The sequence below is a fragment of the Peromyscus californicus genome, unplaced genomic scaffold, assembly GCF_007827085.1.
Source record: "Peromyscus californicus insignis strain IS unplaced genomic scaffold, ASM782708v3 Scaffold_7__1_contigs__length_154581171, whole genome shotgun sequence".
Lineage (NCBI taxonomy): Eukaryota > Metazoa > Chordata > Mammalia > Rodentia > Cricetidae > Peromyscus > Peromyscus californicus.
Window position 1 is genome coordinate 611,043 of NW_026294595.1, and position 22,354 is coordinate 633,396.

The 22,354-nt window shown below is 41.1% G+C and overlaps 1 protein-coding gene across 4 annotated transcripts in view; it reads left to right on the plus strand.

The window, feature by feature from the left end:
• The window catches only part of LOC128100403 (nuclear receptor subfamily 6 group A member 1), a 257,953-nt gene that overhangs the window by 164,628 nt on the left and 70,971 nt on the right, over nucleotides 1-22,354 (plus strand). For all 4 annotated transcript variants that reach the window (XM_052722534.1, XM_052722533.1, XM_052722532.1 and 1 more), the window contains 2 exons: nucleotides 9,451-9,693; nucleotides 17,122-17,177. In XM_052722534.1, coding sequence (XP_052578494.1) covers nucleotides 9,451-9,693; nucleotides 17,122-17,177 — 299 coding nt within the window. The remainder of the gene's footprint in view (nucleotides 1-9,450; nucleotides 9,694-17,121; nucleotides 17,178-22,354) is intronic.

Genomic DNA, 22,354 nt, shown 5'->3' on the forward strand with positions numbered 1-22,354 from the left:
TGGCAGGCTTCTTGCTAACTGTTCTTACAGCTTAAATTAATCCATTTCCATTAATCTATACCTTGCCACATGGCTTGTGGCTTACCGGCATCTTCACATGCTGTTTCTCATTATTGTGGCTGGCAGTGTCTCTCTGACTCAGCCTTCCACTTCCCAGTTTTATTCTCCTCCTTGTCCCGCCTACACTTCCTGCCTAGCCAATGGCCAATCAGTGTTTTATTTATTGACTAATTAGCAACACATTTGCCATACAGAACATCCCACAGCACTTCCCCCTTTTTTTTTCAAAAAGGAAGGTTTTAACCTTAACAAAGTAAAATTACATATAATTTGGGAATTTGGGCGTAGCTTCTCTTACTACTTCCTGCTGGAGGGGGGCGCTGTATCTTATGGGGAAACAAAAAAAATTTTAGGATTATGGAATAGTCCATGAGGCTGTATCGTCTGAGCCAGATGCCTTCAAACCGTTCTGGATGTGGGATCATCTGGGCCATGGTGTCATTGGAGACCTTTCAGGGGGTCTTGGCTAGTCAAACCTGATGTATCTTAATCTGGAACAAATCCATAGCCTCTGGCTTTCTGTGGAAACAAAAGCAGAGTCTCCTTTCCAAAGCAACATATCCTTATATCCAAATTTTGAAGTCAAGGTACCTTTAAAATATACATTTTGGCATAACTCAACATCTTTTACAATCAAATGTTTTTCTGCAGTTAAAAATCCCAAAGACAACACAATCCAGATTCTCTGTGTAATACTCATCTTTGGCTTATTTTTTATATTAATATTACTGTCTCTTTTTTTTTTTTTTCTTTTTTGGTTTTTCGAGACAGGGTTTCTCTGTGTAGCTTTGCGCCTCTCCTGGAACTCACTTGGTAGCCCAGGCTGGCCTCGAACTCACAGAGATCCGCCTGGCTCTGCCTCCCGAGTGCTGGGATTAAAGGCGTGCGCCACCACCGCCCGGCAATATTACTGTCTCTTTAAAGACTTTATTTTTAAAACTATGTATTTGTTTATATAACTTTATATATCACCTTTTTTGTCTCTTTCAAGCCTATGTATATTTTACACACACTGTAAACTATTACATCTGAATCTGTCTTATTGTGAATCTGTTGCTTTAAACTGCAGCAGCTGTGGCTGCTGGCTCCGCCCACCTCAGCTTCCCAACATGGCTACGTTTACCACCAGCTCTGGGAACTATGTGGGTCTATGCTTTTATCCAAACAGCGTGTAGCCCAGAAACCTCCCCTTTTGCTCTGCACCAGCAAAGGCTAAATCCACCATGCAGCTCAAAGTGCCACTTGCAAAGGCCCCACTCCCGCCATATGGCAGGTTGAGCGCGCAAGGAACCCACCAGTAGCTCAAACCAGCAGCTGCCGCTCATTTGAGAGAGACAATTAGGAACTGTTTTTAGCTCCGTTTTAGAATCTTTTTTCTCAGTTTTTAGGTGGAAACTCTTGCCACCACGTTGGACGCCATTTGTAGATGTATCCAACCTTCTTATTAAATAAGAAACACAGAACCAATGCAAAGAAGAAAGCCAAGAGGTCAGAGCTAAGAGCTAAAACCTTACCCTTTCTCCTGCGGTGGTCCTACCTCTCCGAACCAGAGCTACCCCTGTGTTAAAGTCTTTATATAGAGTTCCTGTCCTGCCTTCTCATTGGTTGTAAACCCAACCACATGACTGCCTCCTCACAGCCTGTCTGTATAGGCCTCCAGGTTTTCCATGATTGGTATTAAGATTAAAGGCATGTGTATCCAATAATGGCTGTATCCCTGAACACACAGAGACTTACCCAGCTCTGCCTACCAAGTGCTGGAATTACAAGCGTATGCTACCACTGCCCTGCTTTCCTATGGCTTGCTAATAGCTCTGACCCCCGGGCAACTTTATTTATTAACATACAAATAACATTTTAATACAAATAAAATATCACCATAGCCCTCCTTCTAAATGAAAATTTTAAGAGTTTCAATTCTGTCATACCACCTTGAAGCTTTCCTTTTAGATGATGGCAATGTAGCAAACTGGAGGCAGTCCTAAAAGTGTACAGCTGATCTGGAAGCTGGAACCAGTAATCTAGGAAAACAGACCCCTTTGTTTTAACAGCTCTTCATTCAGGCACATTCACAGTGCTCTGGTTGTTAGTATAATTTTGGTCAGGTGAGCAGCTGCATTACCTATTTCCTAAATCTGGCCTTCAACACAGCTTGAATAACAGGTTTTGATAAAAATCAGTTTCCAAATTGTAATTTGTGTAACCTGAGCCCTTGGAATGGGTAAAATGTCCTTCTTGGGGGAGGGGTGGTATCTAGAAACAGCAAGGCTTAGTGAAAGAGTGAAAGTAAGAGGTGTTTTTGTAACAGGGCTTAGCCTGCACTTAACCAAATTATAGTAGAACATATTGCTAACCTAGGTGCTTATTTCTTGGTCGGTAAAACAGTATATAGTTAGTTCTTTTTTCACATTTTTTTTTATTATTTCTGAGGTTTGTTTCTTTATAAACAAGCAGCAGCACTATGCTTGACATGCTTATCACATCCCCCAATCTTCCCTTCCCTTCCCTCACAAGAGGCAACTGGTATTACAGGAAGTCTGCCTTTAGAAAAGTGGTGAGGTTGAAACTCACGTACATCACTGACTTGCTGTATGACTTTGAGTGAGTCATATTAGTTTCCTGATGAGTGCAAGTCACTTTTTTTTTTTTGTTTTGTTTTTTTTTTTTTTTGTTTTTCGAGACAGGGTTTCTCTGTGTAGCTTTGCGCCTTTTCCTGGAACTCACTTGGTAGCCCAGACTGGCCTCGAACTCACAGAGATCCGCCTGGCTCTGCCTCCCGAGTGCTGGGATTAAAGGCGTGCGCCACCACCGCCCGGCAGCAAGTCACTTTTTTAAAAAAACAAAAATAGTGTGCATAAGAAAAACCTTTAAAATTAACTGATTTTATTTTTAAAGAACATTTCTATTTTTTTAAAAGATTTATTTTTTTATTATGTATACAGCATGTATGACTGCAGGCCAGAAGAGGGCACCAGATCTCATTACAGATGGTTGTGAGCCACCACGTGGTTGCTGGGAATTGAACTCAGGACCTCTGGAAGAGCAGTCAGTGGTCTTAACCTCTGAGCCATCTCTCCAGCCCACATTTCTATTTTTTAAGTATGCCTGAATTACATTTTATTCCACATACCCCTGAATGGTATTAGGGAGTTGATCATTCTTTTGAAAGGCTTTGTTTCTATGTTTGTCCTCTTTAAATGTGACTGAATCTTTCCTAGTTTATAAACATACAGTAAAAGCAATATTTTTGGATGTGCTAGATAACAAACTGTTATCTAGCACACGTGTGTGTGTGTGTGTGTGTGTGTGTGTGTGTGTGTGTGTGTGTGTGTACATTTGTGCTGTATGTTCATGTGGGGATGTGCACATGTGTGTATGCAAGTAAGTATGTGTGCTTGTGTGTGTGGGTGCGCATGGAGGGGGAGAATACATTTTTCTCCATTGCAATCCATCTTGTTCTTTGATAGCCCAGTCTCATTAATTGGGCTGTCTGGGGGGCCAGTGAGCTCCCAAGATCCACCAGCCTTGCCTCTACTTATAGTCCTGGGGGCTCACAAACTTTGGTGTCATGCCACACCGCAGGCACTTTATTGACTGAGCCATCTCCGCAGCACCTCTATCAGTCTTTATATGGATTATAATTCATAAGTAGTTGTTTTCTTTCTTTACCAGACATTTTGCTATTTGTTTTATGTTGGTGTTGGAGATAAAACCCTCGGCCTTATGCAATCATAGGCAAGCCCTCTATTGCTGAGCTATATTCCCAGCCCTTTATTTGTTGGTTTGTTTGGTCTTTTTGAGATAAGAACTTACTGTGTGGCCTGGACTAACCTGGAATTTGAGATCTTTCTGCCTCTCCCTTGGAGTATAGGGATTACAGGCGTGTGCCTTCATTCCTGGCCCAGTCACCTGTTTTTAACTCAGTGTGATTTTTATCCTAACCCCTGAAAAGTGTTCTCTTTCTTATCTTAGAGCCTTTTCTTTTTCTTACAGTCTTCCATCTTTCGCATTTAACAACGTTGTCATCTTTGTGAAGCTCTTTTATCTGTATTTTCTAGTAATTGTGGGCATATAATCTACCTTTTTCTTCTGTGGAAAGTCATTTGACTCCTTTTACTGCTTACCTTCTCTGCATGTCTGTGTTTATCCTGTTGCTGTATCTCCTCAGGCCTTCTGCCCTGGTGGTTCAGATCTGTTGCCCTAGCTTTAGCTCCTTAAATGTTGTTGGCTCCCGAATCCTTCATTCTGGTCCTAACACTGTCTCCTACACCATCCTCTCTTAAAACAAAGCCATTTCATTTTTACTTTAACTGCTACTTTGCTACTAATGAAGTCCTGTTTCTCACAGCCACCTTGGCTTAGAGTTCACAGTGGACATTTTCTTGCTTTCTTTTTCCCTCATCTTTTCTTGGCTCTCCAGTCAGTCATCAGCCCTTTCTGGGTTTCTTAGCTTTCTTTTCTTTGCCACTCAGCCATTCTTTAATACCTTGTTACCTGTGTGTCTGTGCCACCTGCTTTTCCCTCTCTTTTCTTTCTTGTACATCCCTGTGGAGTTAATACCCCTAAGACCCTGCTTTGACCTGTGGTCTCTCAATAGGAAACTGTGTATTGCACTTCGTTCTAAGCCAGCTTTTCTAAGCTTTATCTCCTGAAGACCTCTGTGTGTAGTATTAATATCTGATGCAGTTTCTTCAAAAATACCCTCCTTTTGCCATTGTTGATTATTTCCCCTTCTGGAATATTTCATATTTTGCTTTTGACTCTTTTATTGTAAAATATGAACACTTGGAGACAAGTGTATGAAATACAATGTAGTTGTAAAAATTATAAAGCAAGTACCACCCAGGTCAAGAAATAGAACATTTCTAGAATCTGACGGCGTTCTAGTACCCCTTCTCTTCATACTATATAACTCTCTTTACCTGCTTTTTAAAAACTTAATAAAATGAAAATCTGCAGTATGTATTTCTTCCTGACTTCTTTGGCCAATCGTCATCATTATTATTATCATGGGGGGTGTTTTGCCTGTATTTGTAAGTGTTCCATGTGCATGCCTGATGCCTGAGAAGGCCAGAAAGGACTTTCGATCCCTGGAACTAGAGATACAGATGGTTGTGAACCACCATGTGGGTGCTGGCAATTGAACCTGGGTCCTCTGGAAGAGCAGACAGTGCTCTTAACCACTGAGCCATAGCTCCAACCCCTTGGCCAAATATTTTTTTACAAGTCCCCTATGTTGTTGCATAAGAGTTTTATAGTGAGCGAGAGTCAGAGAAGTCAGTCATTTTTCCCATGGTTCCAAAGCTAGGAAGAAGCATGTTGGAAATCGTGGTGTGTGTGTGTGTGTGTCTGTGTGTGTATATGTGTGTTGTATTTTGTTTTTGAGACGAGCACTCTCAAGTAGTCCAGGCTGATGTCATACTCTAGACACTTCTGTTACCTACCAAGATTATAGGTATGTACCACTATATACCCAGCTCCAGTATTTTAGTTTGTTTATTTTAAGAGTCTCTCTACATAGCCCTAGTTGGCCTGGAACTCCCCATATAGACCAGGTGGGCCTTGAAATCACAAAAATCCACCTATCTCCACTTGCTAAGTGCTGGGATTAAAGGCATGTACCACCATGCCTGGCTCCAGCTTCACTCTTAAACACCAGGTATAATTTGAACTGTTTTAATACTTGATACATTGCTCATTGGGATGTAGTAGCCTCCTACTTATGCATACACAAACAGTGTGCATACAAAAATGTGCACGCTTTAATTGAAACATATTTAATGATATTTTACACTTACTGCATGTGACACATTCTGTTTTCTTTTGCATATGTGTGTGTATGTGGTATATGTGTGTATACTTGTTTGTAGTATGTGTATATGTCTGTGTGTGTACATGTGTATGTGAAGGCCAGAAATCAGTGTTGGAATCCAGGTGTTGGTGGCGCTTGCCTTTAATCCCAGCGCTTAGGAGGAAGACATAAGTGGATCTCTGAGCTCAAGGCCAGGACAGCCAGAGCTACAAAGAGAAACCTTGTCTTGAAAGAAAGGGGGGATGGGGAAGAAGTCAATGTTGGGTGTCTTTTTCATCATTTTCCACCTGATATTTTCTTTTTTTTTTTTCAAAAAGTTACAATGCTTTATGTTGTAACTTGTAATTTTGAAAGCACTTCAGTAAGTCATACTGCTTACCTACTTAGACATTTATTCAAAAGAATACAAGCTAGACCAGGTGGTGTAGTATATTATTTTATCTTAACTACATGGGAGGTTAATGCTAGAGGATTATATATCCAAGTCTTGCCTGTCTAATTTAGCAAACAAACAAATAAGAAAGGGAGGTCCTATATTCAAATTCCAGAACTAAAAACAAAAATATACCTTTTCCATGGTAGACATTGTACCAGATGTTACTGTTAACTCTCTGAAATTTGTCTTCAAAGTAACTTCGGTTAGATGTGATGTAACTGAAAGGTCCTGCCACTTTTATGAAACAAGATAAAATTTTGTACAATTGCAGTCAGATTAATGACCACATCTGCTTTTAAATCTCCTCGTTCTCACTTGCTTTTTTGTTCCTCCTAAGTGACATGAAGATGAATACATGCATCTCTCTAAGCAGGTGTGTGTTAGGCGTGCTCTGAAACAATGTGGCTGGGTACAGTCCTCCAGCCAACTTCCTCAGCTGTTTTAGCATTTTCAATGTTTCATTTGAATTTGACATTTCTGCATCCACGTATTAATGTGTGTCCATGGAAACATTGACTGAGCTCTGGATCTGTTCTTTTTTTTTTTTTTTTTAATAATTCACATACAGCTTCTTTTATTTTATTTTATTTTTCTTCAACACAGGGTTTCTCTGTGTAGTTTTGGTGCCTGTCCTGGATCTCGCTCTGTAGACCAGGCTGGCCTCGAACTCACAGAGATCCGCCTGACTCTGCCTCCCGAGTGCTGGGATTCAAAGCGTGTGCCACCACCGCCCAGCTGGATCTGTTCTTAACTGTCTTTAGTAGGAGTTTGAGGAAGCCACATTCAATGTAACGGTATTTGTTGTTCACAGTAGAGTAATTTCTGACTACAGAAAAGTTCTTAAGATTGTTTCTGAGGTTTACAAGACTGTACTAATGACTACATGTATAAAGGCCACGTGTAGGATTTTTTTCCCAGAAATGTGTGGTTTTGTTACATTTACTTAAAGTCTTAAGCTTTCTTTTCACCACCGCCAGTCATTCTTTAGCATGGCTGCTACCTCTAAGCTCTGAGTTGTCTATGCCCTCTCTTGCATGCTGCATGTAACTATGGGACAAATGTTTTACTTACTGCTGGCTACCATAGGTAACCAGCAACATTTAGGAAACAGCTAGACACGGTGGCACACTTAAAATTGCAGCACTAAGTATGGAGACAAAAGAATCAGGAGTTCAAAACCAGTCTCAGCTAAATGACCTCTTGCATCAAAAAACAAAACAATTTGCAGAATAAGGTTATGGTCAGATCATGACTTTTCCACATTAGGGTAACATAACCTTATTGTATCTCCACATAGTTTCCTATCATCTTCTTGATAGTTTGGTTGACTTGGCGAATTATTTGGGTACTTTAAAAAGGAGCATGACTCTTCTCAGTAAACCCCAGTTGAAGAGAGCTGTCTAGTAACACATTTAAGGTGTGACTCTTTATGGCTCTACCGCCTTCTCCACCTTCACTTGTCTTGCTGGCAGCTACTTACACTTCAGAATTTGCCAGTTCCTTTCACAGGAAAGAGCTAGCAAGTACCAGAGCCTAGTTTTGAACCCAGAGGGCTAACGTCTTGTTCTCATTTGTTCTGCCTCTGTTCTAAAGCTTTGTAAGCCAAGTGTTTTCCCCCTTCCCTATGCTGTAGGCGCTCAGATGAGTTGTTTCCCCATCACGCCATGTATATCTAATGTTCACCAAATCCTAGTAATTCTCTACTAAGCTTGAAGTTCAATAGTTTAGAATTTCTGGACTGTTTTTCCATTCTTGCTCCCTTCTCTTGTTGTTGTTGCATGGAATAAGGTGACGATTCTAGTAATTTTTATTTAAATGCTTGATCCTACTCCCCATTCCTTTATTTCATCTATGTTTTAAATAGTGAATTTAGGTCCTGGCAACCTAAATTAGTTATCAGTGATAACTAATGAGGCTTTTCATCTTTAATCTTAATGAGTATACTAGTTTTTATATTTAGAAAAAAAAATTTGTTTGAGACAGAGTTTCTCTGTGTAGCTAGCTCTCCTGGTACTCGCTCTGTAGACCAGGCTGACCTTGAACTCACAGAGATCATCCTGCCTCTAACTCCAATGTGCTAATATTAAAGGCGTGCGCCACCACTGCCTGGCTTGTATTTGAAATTTTTAAAGTTTATTTTGTAAAGTGTGTGTGACAGGGTCATGTGCTTGTGGTAGTGAAGGAACAACAACATTTGGTAGTTGGTTCATCCATCTACCATGCGTTCTGGAGATTGAACTCAGGTAATCAGACTACTAAGGCATCTGTCTGGCTGTGTATTTGGAATGCTTTATCCATTGTTCTCAGTATTCTTTTTGATACATAGCTTGCTTTATCTTAGACTTGTGAAAGAATTTCTTGTTGTCTCATGTTTCCTTTTGAGAGGGCCTTTGATTAGTTTGAATAGCACAATGAAGTTCATCTTATTTGTTTTCTACCCTACTTGGAATCAGCAAATTCCCCTGAAGTATTACAGGTCCTGCTTATATGAGTTACTGTTTAAAGTCTGAGCCCTACAAACATGCAGTTTCTCTAAGTCGGAATATTTTCTTTTCCCAGACAATTTTACCCACTAATATTTTTGTAGCTAACATACTCATTCAGGGTTTCAGATGCCTGTTAACGTTAGGACCTCAGCTCTTCCTCAGCTACATCTGCTATGAACTTTGGCCTTGACTTTAAAGTGCTTGTTTGCCCATTTTCTTCACACTGTGTTTTAGGAATAATACAGAGGAAGAACATTGTGTTAATAGATTAAGAACACAAGCGAGGCGGTGATGGTGCACACCTTTAATCCCAGCACTTGGGAGGCAGATGCAGGTGGATCTCTGTGAGTGTGAGGCGAACCTGGCCTACAGAGCAAATTCCAGGACAGCCAGGGCTACACAGAGAAGCATTAGCTTGAAACAAAACAAAAAAAACACTGTTAGCATTGAGTTAGAAAAGCAACTCTTTCCCAAAGGCTAACAGTTAGATGAGGTTGGAGAAGACACTTTAGGGACTTGTCAGTAGCCTGGAGTTAGTGGTATTTTTGATTTACTCAGAGCAGGGCTGGAGGTTTTAGGAACTTTGGGTGTTAGGAGTTTAAGGCTGTGAGCTTAACCCTATTGTTTCCTCAGCTCTCTAACTTGTACATGTTCAGTTTCTGTTCCAGATGATCGAGCTGAACAACGAACCTGTCTAATCTGTGGGGATCGTGCTACAGGCTTACACTATGGGATCATCTCCTGTGAGGGCTGCAAAGGTTTTTTCAAGAGGAGTATTTGCAACAAACGTGTGTACCGGTGCAGTCGTGACAAGAACTGTGTCATGTCCCGGAAACAGAGGAACAGGTGCCAGTACTGCCGCCTGCTCAAGTGTCTCCAGATGGGCATGAACAGGAAGGGTGAGTTGGTGCTTAGGACTCTCTCTGCTACCCTTCATCTATCCCCTCATCTGCAACTATTATACTTTTTGGTTATTCTTTCTGTATGTACTATATAGTCTATAAACTTTTTCAAGGAATAATGACAGGAATTTAATTGGAAAGGCATGAAGTAGGATTTGATGTTGTTTTGTGTACTAGAAACATGGCATACTCAGACACTAGGAATATTTAGAAGTGTGTGTAGGTAGGTAAAGAGTTTGACATTTATTATGAAGTTTTCTGGGAGCTGTTAACCTAAGATGACATAAATAAACTGACTCTAGGGAGCTTTGAAGGGTTTGGTAGAGGAAGCCAACTAGGAAGTTTTTAGAAATGCCCAGAAGGGGCCTGGAGAGAACAGGTACTGTTCTTGTACACATAGGAACCCATGGAATTCAGAAAAGGCATCAGATCCTGTGGAACTGGAGTTACAGACATTTTTGAGCTCCCATGTGGGTGCTGGGAATAAAACCTAGAATTGAACCCAGATCCTCTGCAAGACCAACCAGTGCTCATATATCTCTCTAGCCTCTAATTATTTATTTTTAAGGAGTTATAAATGATGATGAAAAACCAAACATATGAGCTGAGTGTGGTGAAACATGCTTTTAATCCCAGCAGAGTCAGAGTCTGAGGCAGGGGGATATCTGAGTTGAGACCAGCCTGGTCTACAGAGCAAATTCCAGGACAGGCAGGGCTACACAGAGAGACCCTGTCTCAAAAAAAACAAATGAACAAAAAGCCTCAAAACCTAACAAATGGGGCCGAACAGCACTTGCTACTCTTGCACAGGATCTGAGTTTGATTCCCAGCATGCACATGGCAGCTCACAACCACCTATAACCCCAGTCCCAGGATTTGATGCCTTCTGACTTCGGAAGGCACCAGGCATGGATGTAAAGCACATACATGCATGCAGGCAAAACATTTATGCAAACACATAAAACAAATAAATTTAAAAAATAAAAACAATGACAACAACAACTAATAGGGTATGGAGGGGCGTGCCTTCAATATCAGCATTCAGGAGGCAGAGGCTGCAGATCTCTGTGAGTTCCAGGCCAGTCAGAGTCTCATAATCAGACTTTGTCTCAAAACAACAAGAAAATCAAGCTGTAAGATTATGACTCTCGATACCACACCTGATGACCCGAGTTTGTTCCCCAGGCTCACATGGTGGAAGGAGAGGACAGACTCCACACAAGCACCTGGGCATGTGTCCCCCACTCCCCAACACAAATAAATAAATGTAATTCAAAAATGTTAAAAATAAAAGGAAATGACAGATTGATAAGGAGAAATCCATAGAAGTTTTATATTATAAAACGAAAACTAACAGAATGGGAAAACACTCATAGCATACAGAACAGGATATTAATATCAACACATACAAGGACATTGTAAACAACCCAACAAGCCAGGTAGTGGTGGTGCATGCCTTTAATCCCAGCATTTGGGAGGCAGAGGCAGGTGAATCTCAGTGAGTTCGAGGCCAGCCTGGTCTACAGAGCAAGTTCCAGGACAGTCGGGACTGTTGCACAGAGAAACCCTATCTCAGGAAAAAAAAAAAAAAAAAAAAACCACATTGAAGTTATAATGTGTTATTAAGCAGAGCTGTGTCTAATCACAGAATCAGTATACTGTTCCACAAATCTCCTGTGTGGCATAGCTATTTGCATATTAGAATACCGTGTGTTTGCTGCATGTTAAACAAATGCTATGGTAGGGCATTTGAAGTGTTGTCAAGTTTGTCCCCTGCCTATCTTTGTAGCTTCTCTGGCCAGAGCAGGGTCTCAGGGCCAGATGTTATACCATTCCACATGTGCTCAAGTTTGTTTTTCTACCTGGAAGTATATTCTCTTCCCCAGTATTACTTGTCTCTACAGAAACCCTTGCCAGTTACCAATTTCATTCCAGTACTGTCTTTCTACCCTCACCCTGATTTTGGCTTTTATTCCACTTTTCTCATCTTCCTTCATTGCCCAGGGCCTGTGAGTGCTCAATACCTCAAGCCTCACTGTTAGGGGATACCTTCTTGACTACATACACAGATTGATTATCCTGGTATTCATTTGGCATGTGGGATTCTGAGCTTCCAGCTAAACTCATTTGTTTTGGGGAAGAAGAACCATACTTTTTTTTTTTTTGGCATGTGATGATATTTTTTATTTGTATGTTAATAAAGTTTGCCTGGAAAAAACAACAACAACAGAAAACTAGCCAGCAGAGCCATCTTGCCAGCCCTAAAATTTCTTAAATTGTTTTTTTTGAGACAAGGTCTCATACCGTAGCTCAGGCTTGCCTCAAACTCAATGTAATCCTCCTGCCTCAGACTCCTAAGGATTGTGATTACAGAGCGTTCTCGTTCTCTCTCTCTCTCTCTCTCTCTCTCTCTCTCTCTCTCTCTCCCTCCCTCCTCCCCCTCCCCTCCTTGAGACAGGGTTTCTCTGTGTAGACCACTCTGTAGACCAGGCCAGTCTTGAGCTCATAGAAATCCACCTGCATCTGCCTCCCAAGTGCTGGTATTAAAGGTGTACACCACTATGCCAGGCACACAGAGCTCTTTTTAAAAATGTTTTCATGGAGGCTGGAGAGATGGCTCAGCATTTGAGAGGACTGGCTCCTCTTCCAAAGGACCCGAGTTTGATAACTCCTCTGGAACTATGCTACAACCCTGAGACTGTGACATGTGGGACAGAGAGAGTTGCCAGTTTTGCTTCCCTATTAGCCTAGTGAAGGCTGCTGAGGGAAACCCTGCCACCTTCTGGTTGGTCTTGAGAAAGCAGGACTAAATTAGACTTGCCATGATAATATTTTTGGAAGTGAGAAATACTCTGAAACTTTCATAGCTGGTAATGCATAATTTTATTTATTTGTCAAAATAAAACTGTATATTACAAAAAGTGAATTTTACTGGATATAAAAAAGCTAGTCAAGCAAAATGTACTGATATGGAGGAAGGGGGTGGAGAGATGGAGTCAACAAGGTGATGAATTCATCTAGCGGTATTAAAATGAATCACATAACCACACTGAGATGGTAGGGAGGAAGGGAGCTGGCCTTGGAAAACAGTGTTTTGACTGCATATTGTAAGGGAAAGGAAAAAAACAGTTGTATACAAGCAAAGCACTTTGATTTGTAAAATTGTTTCTCTCAAGGTTATATGTTAGGAATTCTGTCTCTACTTTAATTGAATACTGTGGTTGAACAGGGAAATAAATACACTATATTTGAGAAAGAAGTTATCGATCCGGAAAGGTTAGAATGAATATCAGAGTCAGATATATCAATATGTCTGGTGGATGGACAATAGATACATAATGTGTGGAATATATGTGACTTACATGTGTTACTAAACACATTCATGTAGTCGTTAGAGTTTAGAAACACATGTGACTAGACACACTCAGCACCCAGAAATTTTAAGTGTCAATAAAAAGAGTAAAGTCTCCATGGAGAACTAGTTGAATTCATAAACATGGAGAGTTTTAGAGTACTTGAAAATAAGAGAGATGATGGGGTGGGGAGCCTGAGGAAATGACTTAATGATTAAGAGCATTTACTGCTATTGCAGAGGACCAGAGTCTGGATCCCAGCACCCATGCCCGGTAGCTCACAATCACCTTTAACTCCATCTCTGGGAGATCCCAGGCCCTTTTCTGACCTCCATAGGCACCCACATACACATAGTAAATAAATAAGAGCAAGCACATGTGTGAATGGGCACACAGGGCACAGTGAAAGGGCACAAAACTCAACCTGAGAGCTCCCAGTAACCACAGTTGTTCTAACTTGGTAACAGAGTATCTCTAGATTTGTTTATAGGCTCAGAAATAAGTCTGCACATGCTTATACTGATAACTAACTGAATAAACAAAAGTAACCATTTTTTCCTTATGAAAGAATTCCAGTGAGTAAGTGGAGAAGACATGATGGAAATACAAGTTGCTGTTAGATACACAACACCACAGTACTGACTAGCAGCCAAGATCCACTGAAGCGAGTCCAACAGAAGTGAACAGTGGTTTAAACAAAAGTGAAGTTTAGGTTGGGGATTTAGCTCAGTGTTAGAGTGCTTACCTAGCAAGCTCAAGGCCCTGGGTTCGATCCTCAGCTCAATAAATAAATAAATAAATAAATAAATAAATAAATAAATAAATAAATAAATAAATAAATAAATAAAAATAAAAAATAAAAAGTGAAGTTTAAAAACAATAACTACAAAGGGGAAATTGCTTCCACAGCTAGAATGTGATGAAGGTTAGTGTCTTAGTTAGTGTCTCAGGGTTTCTAGTGCTGCAGTGAAACACCATGACTAAAAGGTAAGTTGGGGAGGAAAGGGTTTATTTGGCTTACACTTCTATATCACTGCTTATCATTGAAGGAAGTTGGGGCAGGAACCTGGAGGCAGGAGCTGATGCAGAGGCCATGGAGGAGTGCTGCTTACTGGCTTGCTCAGCCTACTTTATTACAGAACCCAGGACCATCAGCTGGGTGTGGCACCATCCACATAGCTGGGCTCTCCCCCCTCAATCACTATTAAAAAATATATATATACTACAAGTTTGCGTCCAGCCTGATCCTATGGAGGCATATTTTCAATTGAGATTCCCTCCTTCCATATGACTTTAGCTTGTGTAAAGCTGACATAAGTCTATCCAGAATAATTAACCTGTTGTCAACTTGAAACACAAACACACCTTTCCTTTCTCATTCTTCCCCAAGTTCTCACATTAAAGACATAAATAGCGCCACAACACCCAGTCGGACTCCTTGCTAAGGAGGGAGGCAGAGGCAGGAGGATCTCTGTTTGAGGTCAGTCTACAGAACTAGTTCCAGGACAGCCAGGGCTACACAAAGAAACCCTGTCCTGAAAAACAAAACAAAAAACATAAATAACTTTGAAAGTCCCACAGCCTTTACAGTTTGAAATACATTAGAGTTCAGTCTCTAAAATATCCAATCTCTAAAAATCCAACATCTCTTTTAAAAGTTCAAAGTCTTAAAGCTGTGGGCACCTATAAAAATCAAAATTAAGTTAAATATTTTCTTATTTCAAGAGGGAAGAACCAGGGCATAGTCACAATAAAATCAAAGCAAAACCAAACTCCCCAAGAGTGTAAATAGCACAAGGTCTAATGTCTGGGATCCACTCGTGATCTTCTGGGCTCTTCCAAAGGGCATGGGTCACTTCTCCAGCTCTGTCCTCTGCAGCACATGCAGCTTGTCTTCTACGCTCGGGCAGGCTGCACTCCTCTGCTGCTGCTGTTCTTGGTGTCATCCCAGGGTGCTGGGGTCTCAAATGCTAGGATCTTCTGCTGCAAGTGGGCTGCACTTTCACCAATAGCCTCTTCATGGTGCCAAACCTCAACTTCTCTGCATGACCCATTCATTCCTTGAGCCTTCAAGTGCTACTGAGGCTGAACCTTTACCAATGGCCTCTCCTGGCCTCTCACATTGCCAAACCTCAGCTGTTCTCCATGACTCCTTCATGCCTTCAAAACCAGTAGCACCTGGGTGACTCTTAGCTTGTGACTTTAGCTTGTGTCAAGTAAAACTATCCAACATAGTTAGTATCACCAGTAAACATACCAGCATGATTTACCCTGGTAAGATAATACTCAGAAAAGCTCAGGCACACACAGAGGTGAGAGTCTAGGGAGAGATAGACAGACAGATTCCAAGAGGCCAAGAGAGAGAGAGAGAGAGAGAGACAGAGACCAGGGTGGGGGTGGGGGAAAGGAGAGAAAGAATCAGCATGTAGTTCATTATCAGAATACTCATGAGAAAACTTAGGAGCCCATACTGAAGTACAGTTTTTTCTTTTAATTTTTTAAAAATTCTCTGTTTTTGATTTTTCCAGCAGGGTTTCTCTGTGTAGCTCTGGTTGTCTTAGAATTAGCTCTAGGCCAGGTGGTGGGGGCGCACGCCTTTAATCCCAGTACTCTGGAGGCAGAGCCAGGCAGATCTCTGTGAGTTCAAGGCCAGCCTGGTGGACAGAGTGAGTTCCAGGACAGGCTCTAAAGCTACACAGAGAAACCCTGTCTCAAAAAAACCGGGGGTGGGGAGCACTAGCTCTGTAGCCCAGGCTGGCCTAGAATTCATAGACATCAGCCTGCCTCTGCCTCCATTGTACTGGGATTAAAGGCATACACCACCACCTCCAGTTGAAAGATCATTTTTTTCAAAATAACTAACATTGTAGGAAGCTACAATGTAACGTCCTATTGGAAAGTGTCAAGGTCATAAAGACAAAAACTGAAGAGTTGTTACAAATTGGAGAAAACAATAGAAACATGATTTCTAAGTGCAGAGTTGGATTCTGGTTTGACAATTTACAGCTTTCTGAAACTCTGGTTCCAGGATATCCAGCACCCTTTGCTGGCCTCCCTAGGCATCAGGTACACATAGTGCACAGACATACATGCAGGCAAAACACCCATATACATGAAGATACATTTAAAAATTTTAAGTAACAATAACAACAATCCCCCAACCTAAGTATCATTTTGGGGTTGGATAAATGGCTTGGTGGTTAAGAACATTTGCTGCTCCTGCAGAGGATCTGTGTGGCTCCCAGGACCCACATGGTGAATCACAACCGTCTGTAACTTAGTTACTGAGATCCGATGCCCTCTTCTGACTTGTGGGTACCAGTCACGCATGGGTACACACATGTAGGAGAGATACTCATACATATGAAATAAGGAAATTCTAAGTAAGTTCTTTCAGCTTCAACTTCCTGCTGTTGTAAGGAAGAACTAGTGAGGTGAACATTGCATTTAATAAAAACTAAAAGCCATGGTCTCCAGAGTTGGGCATCTACCTGGATAGTAGTGCTGTTCTGATCCTTTAAATTAAACTTAGACAAATAATAAAATACATTTTATTTTAAAATACAGGTGTTCATTCCCCCACTAAAATGTCCCTCAGAAATATCCTTTTCTGGTGGGATATTTGTAACTGGGACTTGTTAACAATGACCCATTTTTGTTGAACATCTTGAATATGTACAGTATATGTAGTATACATCCAATACCTTGGGAACCCAAAAGTATCTGCTGCTTATAGGCAACTTAGAGTAATAAAGTAGACTGTGAGTCCAGAAAGGCCTGTGTTTTAGTCTTGGCTTTATCACTTACTACATTATACTTTTAGCCAGGTAAGTTTTGTGTGTGTGTGTGTGTGTGTGTGTGTGTGTGTGTGTGTGTGTGTGTGTGTGTGTTGAAACAGGGTCTTACTCTGTGGCTCTGGCTGTCCTGTAACTCACTATGTAGTAGATCAGGCTGGCTTCAAATGCACATAGATCAATCTGCCTCTGCCTCCCTAGTGCTGGGACAGATAACTTTCCTTTTCATTTATAAACGACCATGAGTGTGCTTCTGACTATCTTATGTTTCCTTCTAGCTATCAGAGAAGATGGCATGCCTGGAGGCCGGAATAAGAGCATTGGGCCAGTGCAGGTGAGTTCTTGTCCCAACTCTTAGTGTGTTCTGGAAGTTTGGTGCTCCAAATGCTCCTGTAGCTGTTCCCTTGAGCCTGTCTTCTGTCATTTTGGCTTTCACTCCTGTCAAACTGTGTTTAGAGAGTCTGAATGTTTAAAGTCTAAAGCTCGTCTTATTATCCCTTATCCTTCCTAAGAATTTCACAGGTAATAAACTCAGTTCTGGTTCTAAAATCCAGAAAATTATTTTTTCCCCTTTGACCAATCACTTAAAGTTATAGGGTAACTGAATCTGGCAGAAGTCAGCAAAAATCAACAGTTTATATTCCTTTGATTTTTTGAGACAGGGTTTCTCTGTGTAACAGCTCTAGCTGTCCTGGAACTTGATTTGTAGACCAGGCTGGCCTCGAACTTACAGAGATCTACCTGTCTCTGTCTCCCCAGTGCTGGGATTAAAGGCGTGTGCCACCACCACCTGGTCATTGTTCATGTTCTTATTAGTAAATTAGGAATAATAGCTAGCAGAAGATGCCCAGGGATGCTTCTGTTCTTTTTTTAGAGGCTGGAAACACTTGGGGAAAGGTTCCTTAAGGTGCTTTTGAACTGATTCTTGAAGGGGAAGGAAGAAGTAGCTGTGTTGAGAAGCTAAGCATCATTTATCAAAGCTAGACAGAATAGACTGGAATGACCTAAAACAAATCCTTTAAAAAAAAATTCACAGGAGGTAGATACAGTGGAGCTGGAGCACTATATGTATAGCATGGTAAGAAATAAGGCAGAGTCCTTGAATTTCCATCAGTTCTCTAAAGAGTGGCCTCAGCTGTCTTTGGCTGTGGCTCCTAAGAACAGCCTCTATGGGGCCAACCTACATCTCCTGTTCTTACTAGCAAGCAGAAGGGCCTCCTGAATCTAGAGAATTGGATCTATTTTATAATCAAATTAATCTCCAAGCACATGAAGAACCAGGATCAGTTTTACAAATTTTTGCTGTATACCAAGAAGAAATCTCTAAACAATTGTAAATAGAGTGTCATATACAGATTTGCATTTTAGAAAAAAATTCTAATGGAAATGGTTTAAAATGGGTTTGCAGAAGCCTATTCAAAGAGATTCAGGTAATAGTTTGAAGTAGGACAATGACAGCACAGATCAGAAGACAAAAAGAGAGCTAAGAGAGAGTTTATAAGCAAATTAAAAGGATTACTCCAGTTAAGTATCTACAACTAAAAGACAAGAAATCAGAGATATGTACTGATATATGAGAGATTTCCTGCTGTGTAGGTACACAGCATGTACTAAATCAAGGTGTATATATTTGTGTATAAAACTCCTAATTTTACTGTTTCGATTTATTTAATCAAACATTTTTATTCCTGATATTAATCTCTTGAAAAACAATTTATTTTAGTCTGGACTAAAAACATGTGATGTGATATGTGTGTGTGTGTGTGTGTGTGTGTGTGTGTGTGTGTGTAGTGTGTGTGTGTGTGTGTGTGTGTTATGTGCGGAGTGGGTGTTATCAGCCATGTAGGCACTTGTGGAGGGCAGAGGTTGGTCTTAGGATGCCTTTATTTGTTTCTCTGTCTTATTTTTGAGACAGGTTTCACTAAACCTCAAGCTTGCTATTGCTTCTAGCCTGGCTGGCCAGAGCCCCAAGCACACACCTGTCTTTGCCCACCCCACCCCCGCACTAAGATAACCGGTGTACATCACCACACCTGGCTTTTATGTGGGTACTGGGGATCTCAACTCAGATCCTCTAACTTACTTGCATAGCAAACACTTTACTCACTAAGCTGTCTCAATTTTTCATCTTGCATGACTGAAAACTCTACATGTTGAATTCACCATTCTTCCAGATGCTAGCTCTTTCCCTCTGATTTCACAGGGTGCTTTGAAGGGTTGGTGGTTTGTTGCTGCACAGGAGCTTGGACAGCCTGCTTTTCTAGTTTTGCTCATGTTGCATGGACTTTTGGTGTCTTATCCATGAAATCATTGCCAAGACCGACCTTAAAAGGCTTTTCTTCCATTTTCCTCCAGGAATTTTACAGTTTCAGACCTTACATTTAATAAATTTTGAGTTGATTTCTGTGTGTAGTATAAGACAAGAGGGGCCTCCTTTTCCTTCTCTACTCTTGCCTGTGTACATGAAACTGCCATTTGTCTGGTGCTGTTAGTTGAAGGGATTATTCTCTCCCCACTGTGTAGTGTGTACACCTTTGTTGAAGGTCATGTGTGACCATATACTTCTGAGTGGAGTTGTAGGCTTTGTATTTCTATTCTATTGAGCTATCTGTCTATACCACAGTGTTTTGATCACTGCAGCTCTGTAGTGTGCCTTAAAACCAGGAAGTATACAGCTCCAGCTTCATTATTCTTTCTTTCTTTCTTTTTTTTTTTTTTTTTTTTTTTTTTTTTGGTTTTTCGAGACAGGGTTTCTCTGTGTAGTTTTGTGCCTTTCCTGGAACTCACTTGGTAGCCCAGGCTGCCCTCGAACTCACAGAGATCCGCCTGTCTCTGCCTCCCGAGTGCTGGGATTAAAGGCTTGCGTCACCACCGCCCGGCTTCATTTTTCTTTCTTAAGACTGTCCTGGCTACTTGGTTTCATATGGACTTGAAGATGGTTTTTAAATTCCAGTATTAAGTCTTCTGGTCCACAAACATGTTTGTGTGTTTTGTTTTGCTTTGTTTGTTTGTTGTTGTTGTTTGTTTGTTTGTTTTATTTGTTGGAACAGAGTTTCTCTGTGTAATAGCCTTAGCTGTCCTAGAACTTTGTAGACCAGGCTGTCCTCTAACTCACAGAGATCCACCTGCCTCTGCCTTCCAAGTGCTAGGATTAAAGGTATGTGCCAATTTCTTTGAGCAATGTTTTATGCTTTTCACTGTGTGAAAAGTCTTTCATCCTCTTAACTTGATTACATTTTTTAAGTAATTTTACTTTTTGCCGGGCGGTGGTGGCGCACGCCTTTAATCCCAGCACTCGGGAGGCAGAGGCAGGCGGATCTCTGTGAGTTCGAGGCCAGCCTGTTCTACAGAGCGAGATCCAGGAAAGGCGCAAAGCTACACAGAGAAACCCTGTCTCGAAAAACAAAACAAAAAAAAAAAAAAAAAAAATTAAAAAAAATTTTTTTTAATTTTATTTGCCTTGGTGTTTTGCCTGCATGTATGTGTGAGGGTTACAGACCCTCACACATACATGCAGGGTTAGCTGCCATATGGATACTGGGAATTGAACCTGAGTCCTCTGGAAGAGCAGTCAGTGCTCTTAACCACTGAGCCATCTCTCCAGTCCCCTTTATTACATTTTTTATGCTACTCTAAGTGGAATTGTTTTCTTAAAATTTTCTTTTCAGCTGGGAGATGGTGGTACATGCCTTTAATCCAAGCATTTAGGAGGCAGAGGCAGGCAGATCTCTGAGTTCCAGGACAGCCTGGATTACACAGAGAATCGGTTTATGTTGGTTGTGTATCAGAAAACACAGATATTTGGCACCAAAAAAAAAAAAGAAAAGAAAAGAAAGAAAGAAAGAAAACACAGATATTTATATTACAGTTCATAAGAGTAGCAAAATTACAGTTATGAAGTAGCAACAAATAACTTTTTGGTGGAGGTCACCACAACATGAGGAACTGTATTAAAGGGTTGCAGCATTAGAATGGTTGAGAACCACTGCTCTAGCAGCACCTAATGCATTCTTAGTGCCCTGTAAGACTTCTGCTCTGCCAGGGGATAGTCAGGCCCTACAGCTGTAAGCTCTTCCTTTCAGAACTGAAGACACCATGCTTAGAAAGGCCATTTACCTGCTACTGTGTTTGAGGGCTTTTCTTGTTGTTGTTGTTTTGGGTATTTTTTTGAGACAGGGTTTTTCTGTGTAGTCCTGGCTGTCCTGGGACTTGCTCTGTAGATCAGGCTGGCCTCTAACTCAAAGATTCTTCTGCCTCTTCCTCCTGAGTGCTGGGATTAAAGACATGTGCCACCACTGCCCAGCTTATGTTTGAGTTTTTATACTAAGCATATTATTTTGGTTTTCCCCTATTTATGGGTGGTGTGTTAGAGTTATGATCTATAAGTTCTAAATTGTTATCTCTCCCCCCTCCCCAAACCCCAAGACAGAGTTTCTCTGTGTAACAGTCCTGGCTGTCCTGGAACTCAATTTGCAGGCTGGCATCGAACTCACATCGATCCATCAGCCTGCCTCTGCTTCCATCTCCTGAGTGCTGGAATTAAAGGCATGTACCACCACCACCCAGCTGTGTGTTTAGCTAGTCTTAATGAAAGAGAGATGGAGTTTCCATTTATGAAGCATCTGTTCTGTGTCTGTATTTTATAACTTTATCTTGGGTTAACTCACAAGTCTGTCTGACTTTGATCTGTATACTTCTCTGCTCTGGCTCTGACAGGAGAGCCATGAGCTACCAAGGAGTAATATGCCTCTGTTTGCAGGCAGAGAAGTTGAAGCACAGAGAGCTCAAGGGACTTGACTCCCAGGAGCTTCTAGCTAGGAAATAACAAATGAAATTAGAACCTAGGTTAAGCATCCCCAACAAGTTCTGTCCTCTATGTAATCAGTGTATCAGTGATTGCCTGTAGTCCCATGGGGCCCACAGAGTAAAGCAGTCACAAATTCCAACTGGAGTAAACTGCCTTCATGTGTTGGCTCTTTTCACTCAGCACTTCAACCTCTATTCTTGCTGTCAGCACCGTCACTCAGGTGGCAATGATTGCAGGGTACTAAAGACCCTAAAGAGAAAAGCTGGAGTTTATTTTTTAGGTATATATGACTTTATTTTAAAAAATAATTACTCCATTTCAATGTATACACCAAACGATTTCAGACCAACTCCTTTGTTTATCTACTAGTTTGATCCTTATTGCCCAGCCCCATATTCTCATTAATGTTCAGTTCTTTTCTTTAAAAAAACAAAACAAAACAAAAAAAAACCTTTATTATGCAGGGCTGTGGTGACACACACCTTTAATCCCAGCACTCAGGAGGCAGAGGTAGGCAGATCTCTGTGAGTTCAAGGCCAGTCTGGTCTGTAGAGGGAGTTCCAGGACAGCCAGGGCTACACAGAGAAATCCTGTGTTGAAAAACCAAAAAACAACTTTATTATTACTGGGAGGAGTGGTGGGAGGGGAAACTGCAGTCAGGATATAATATATGAGAGAAGACTTTATTATTACTGTGTATATGT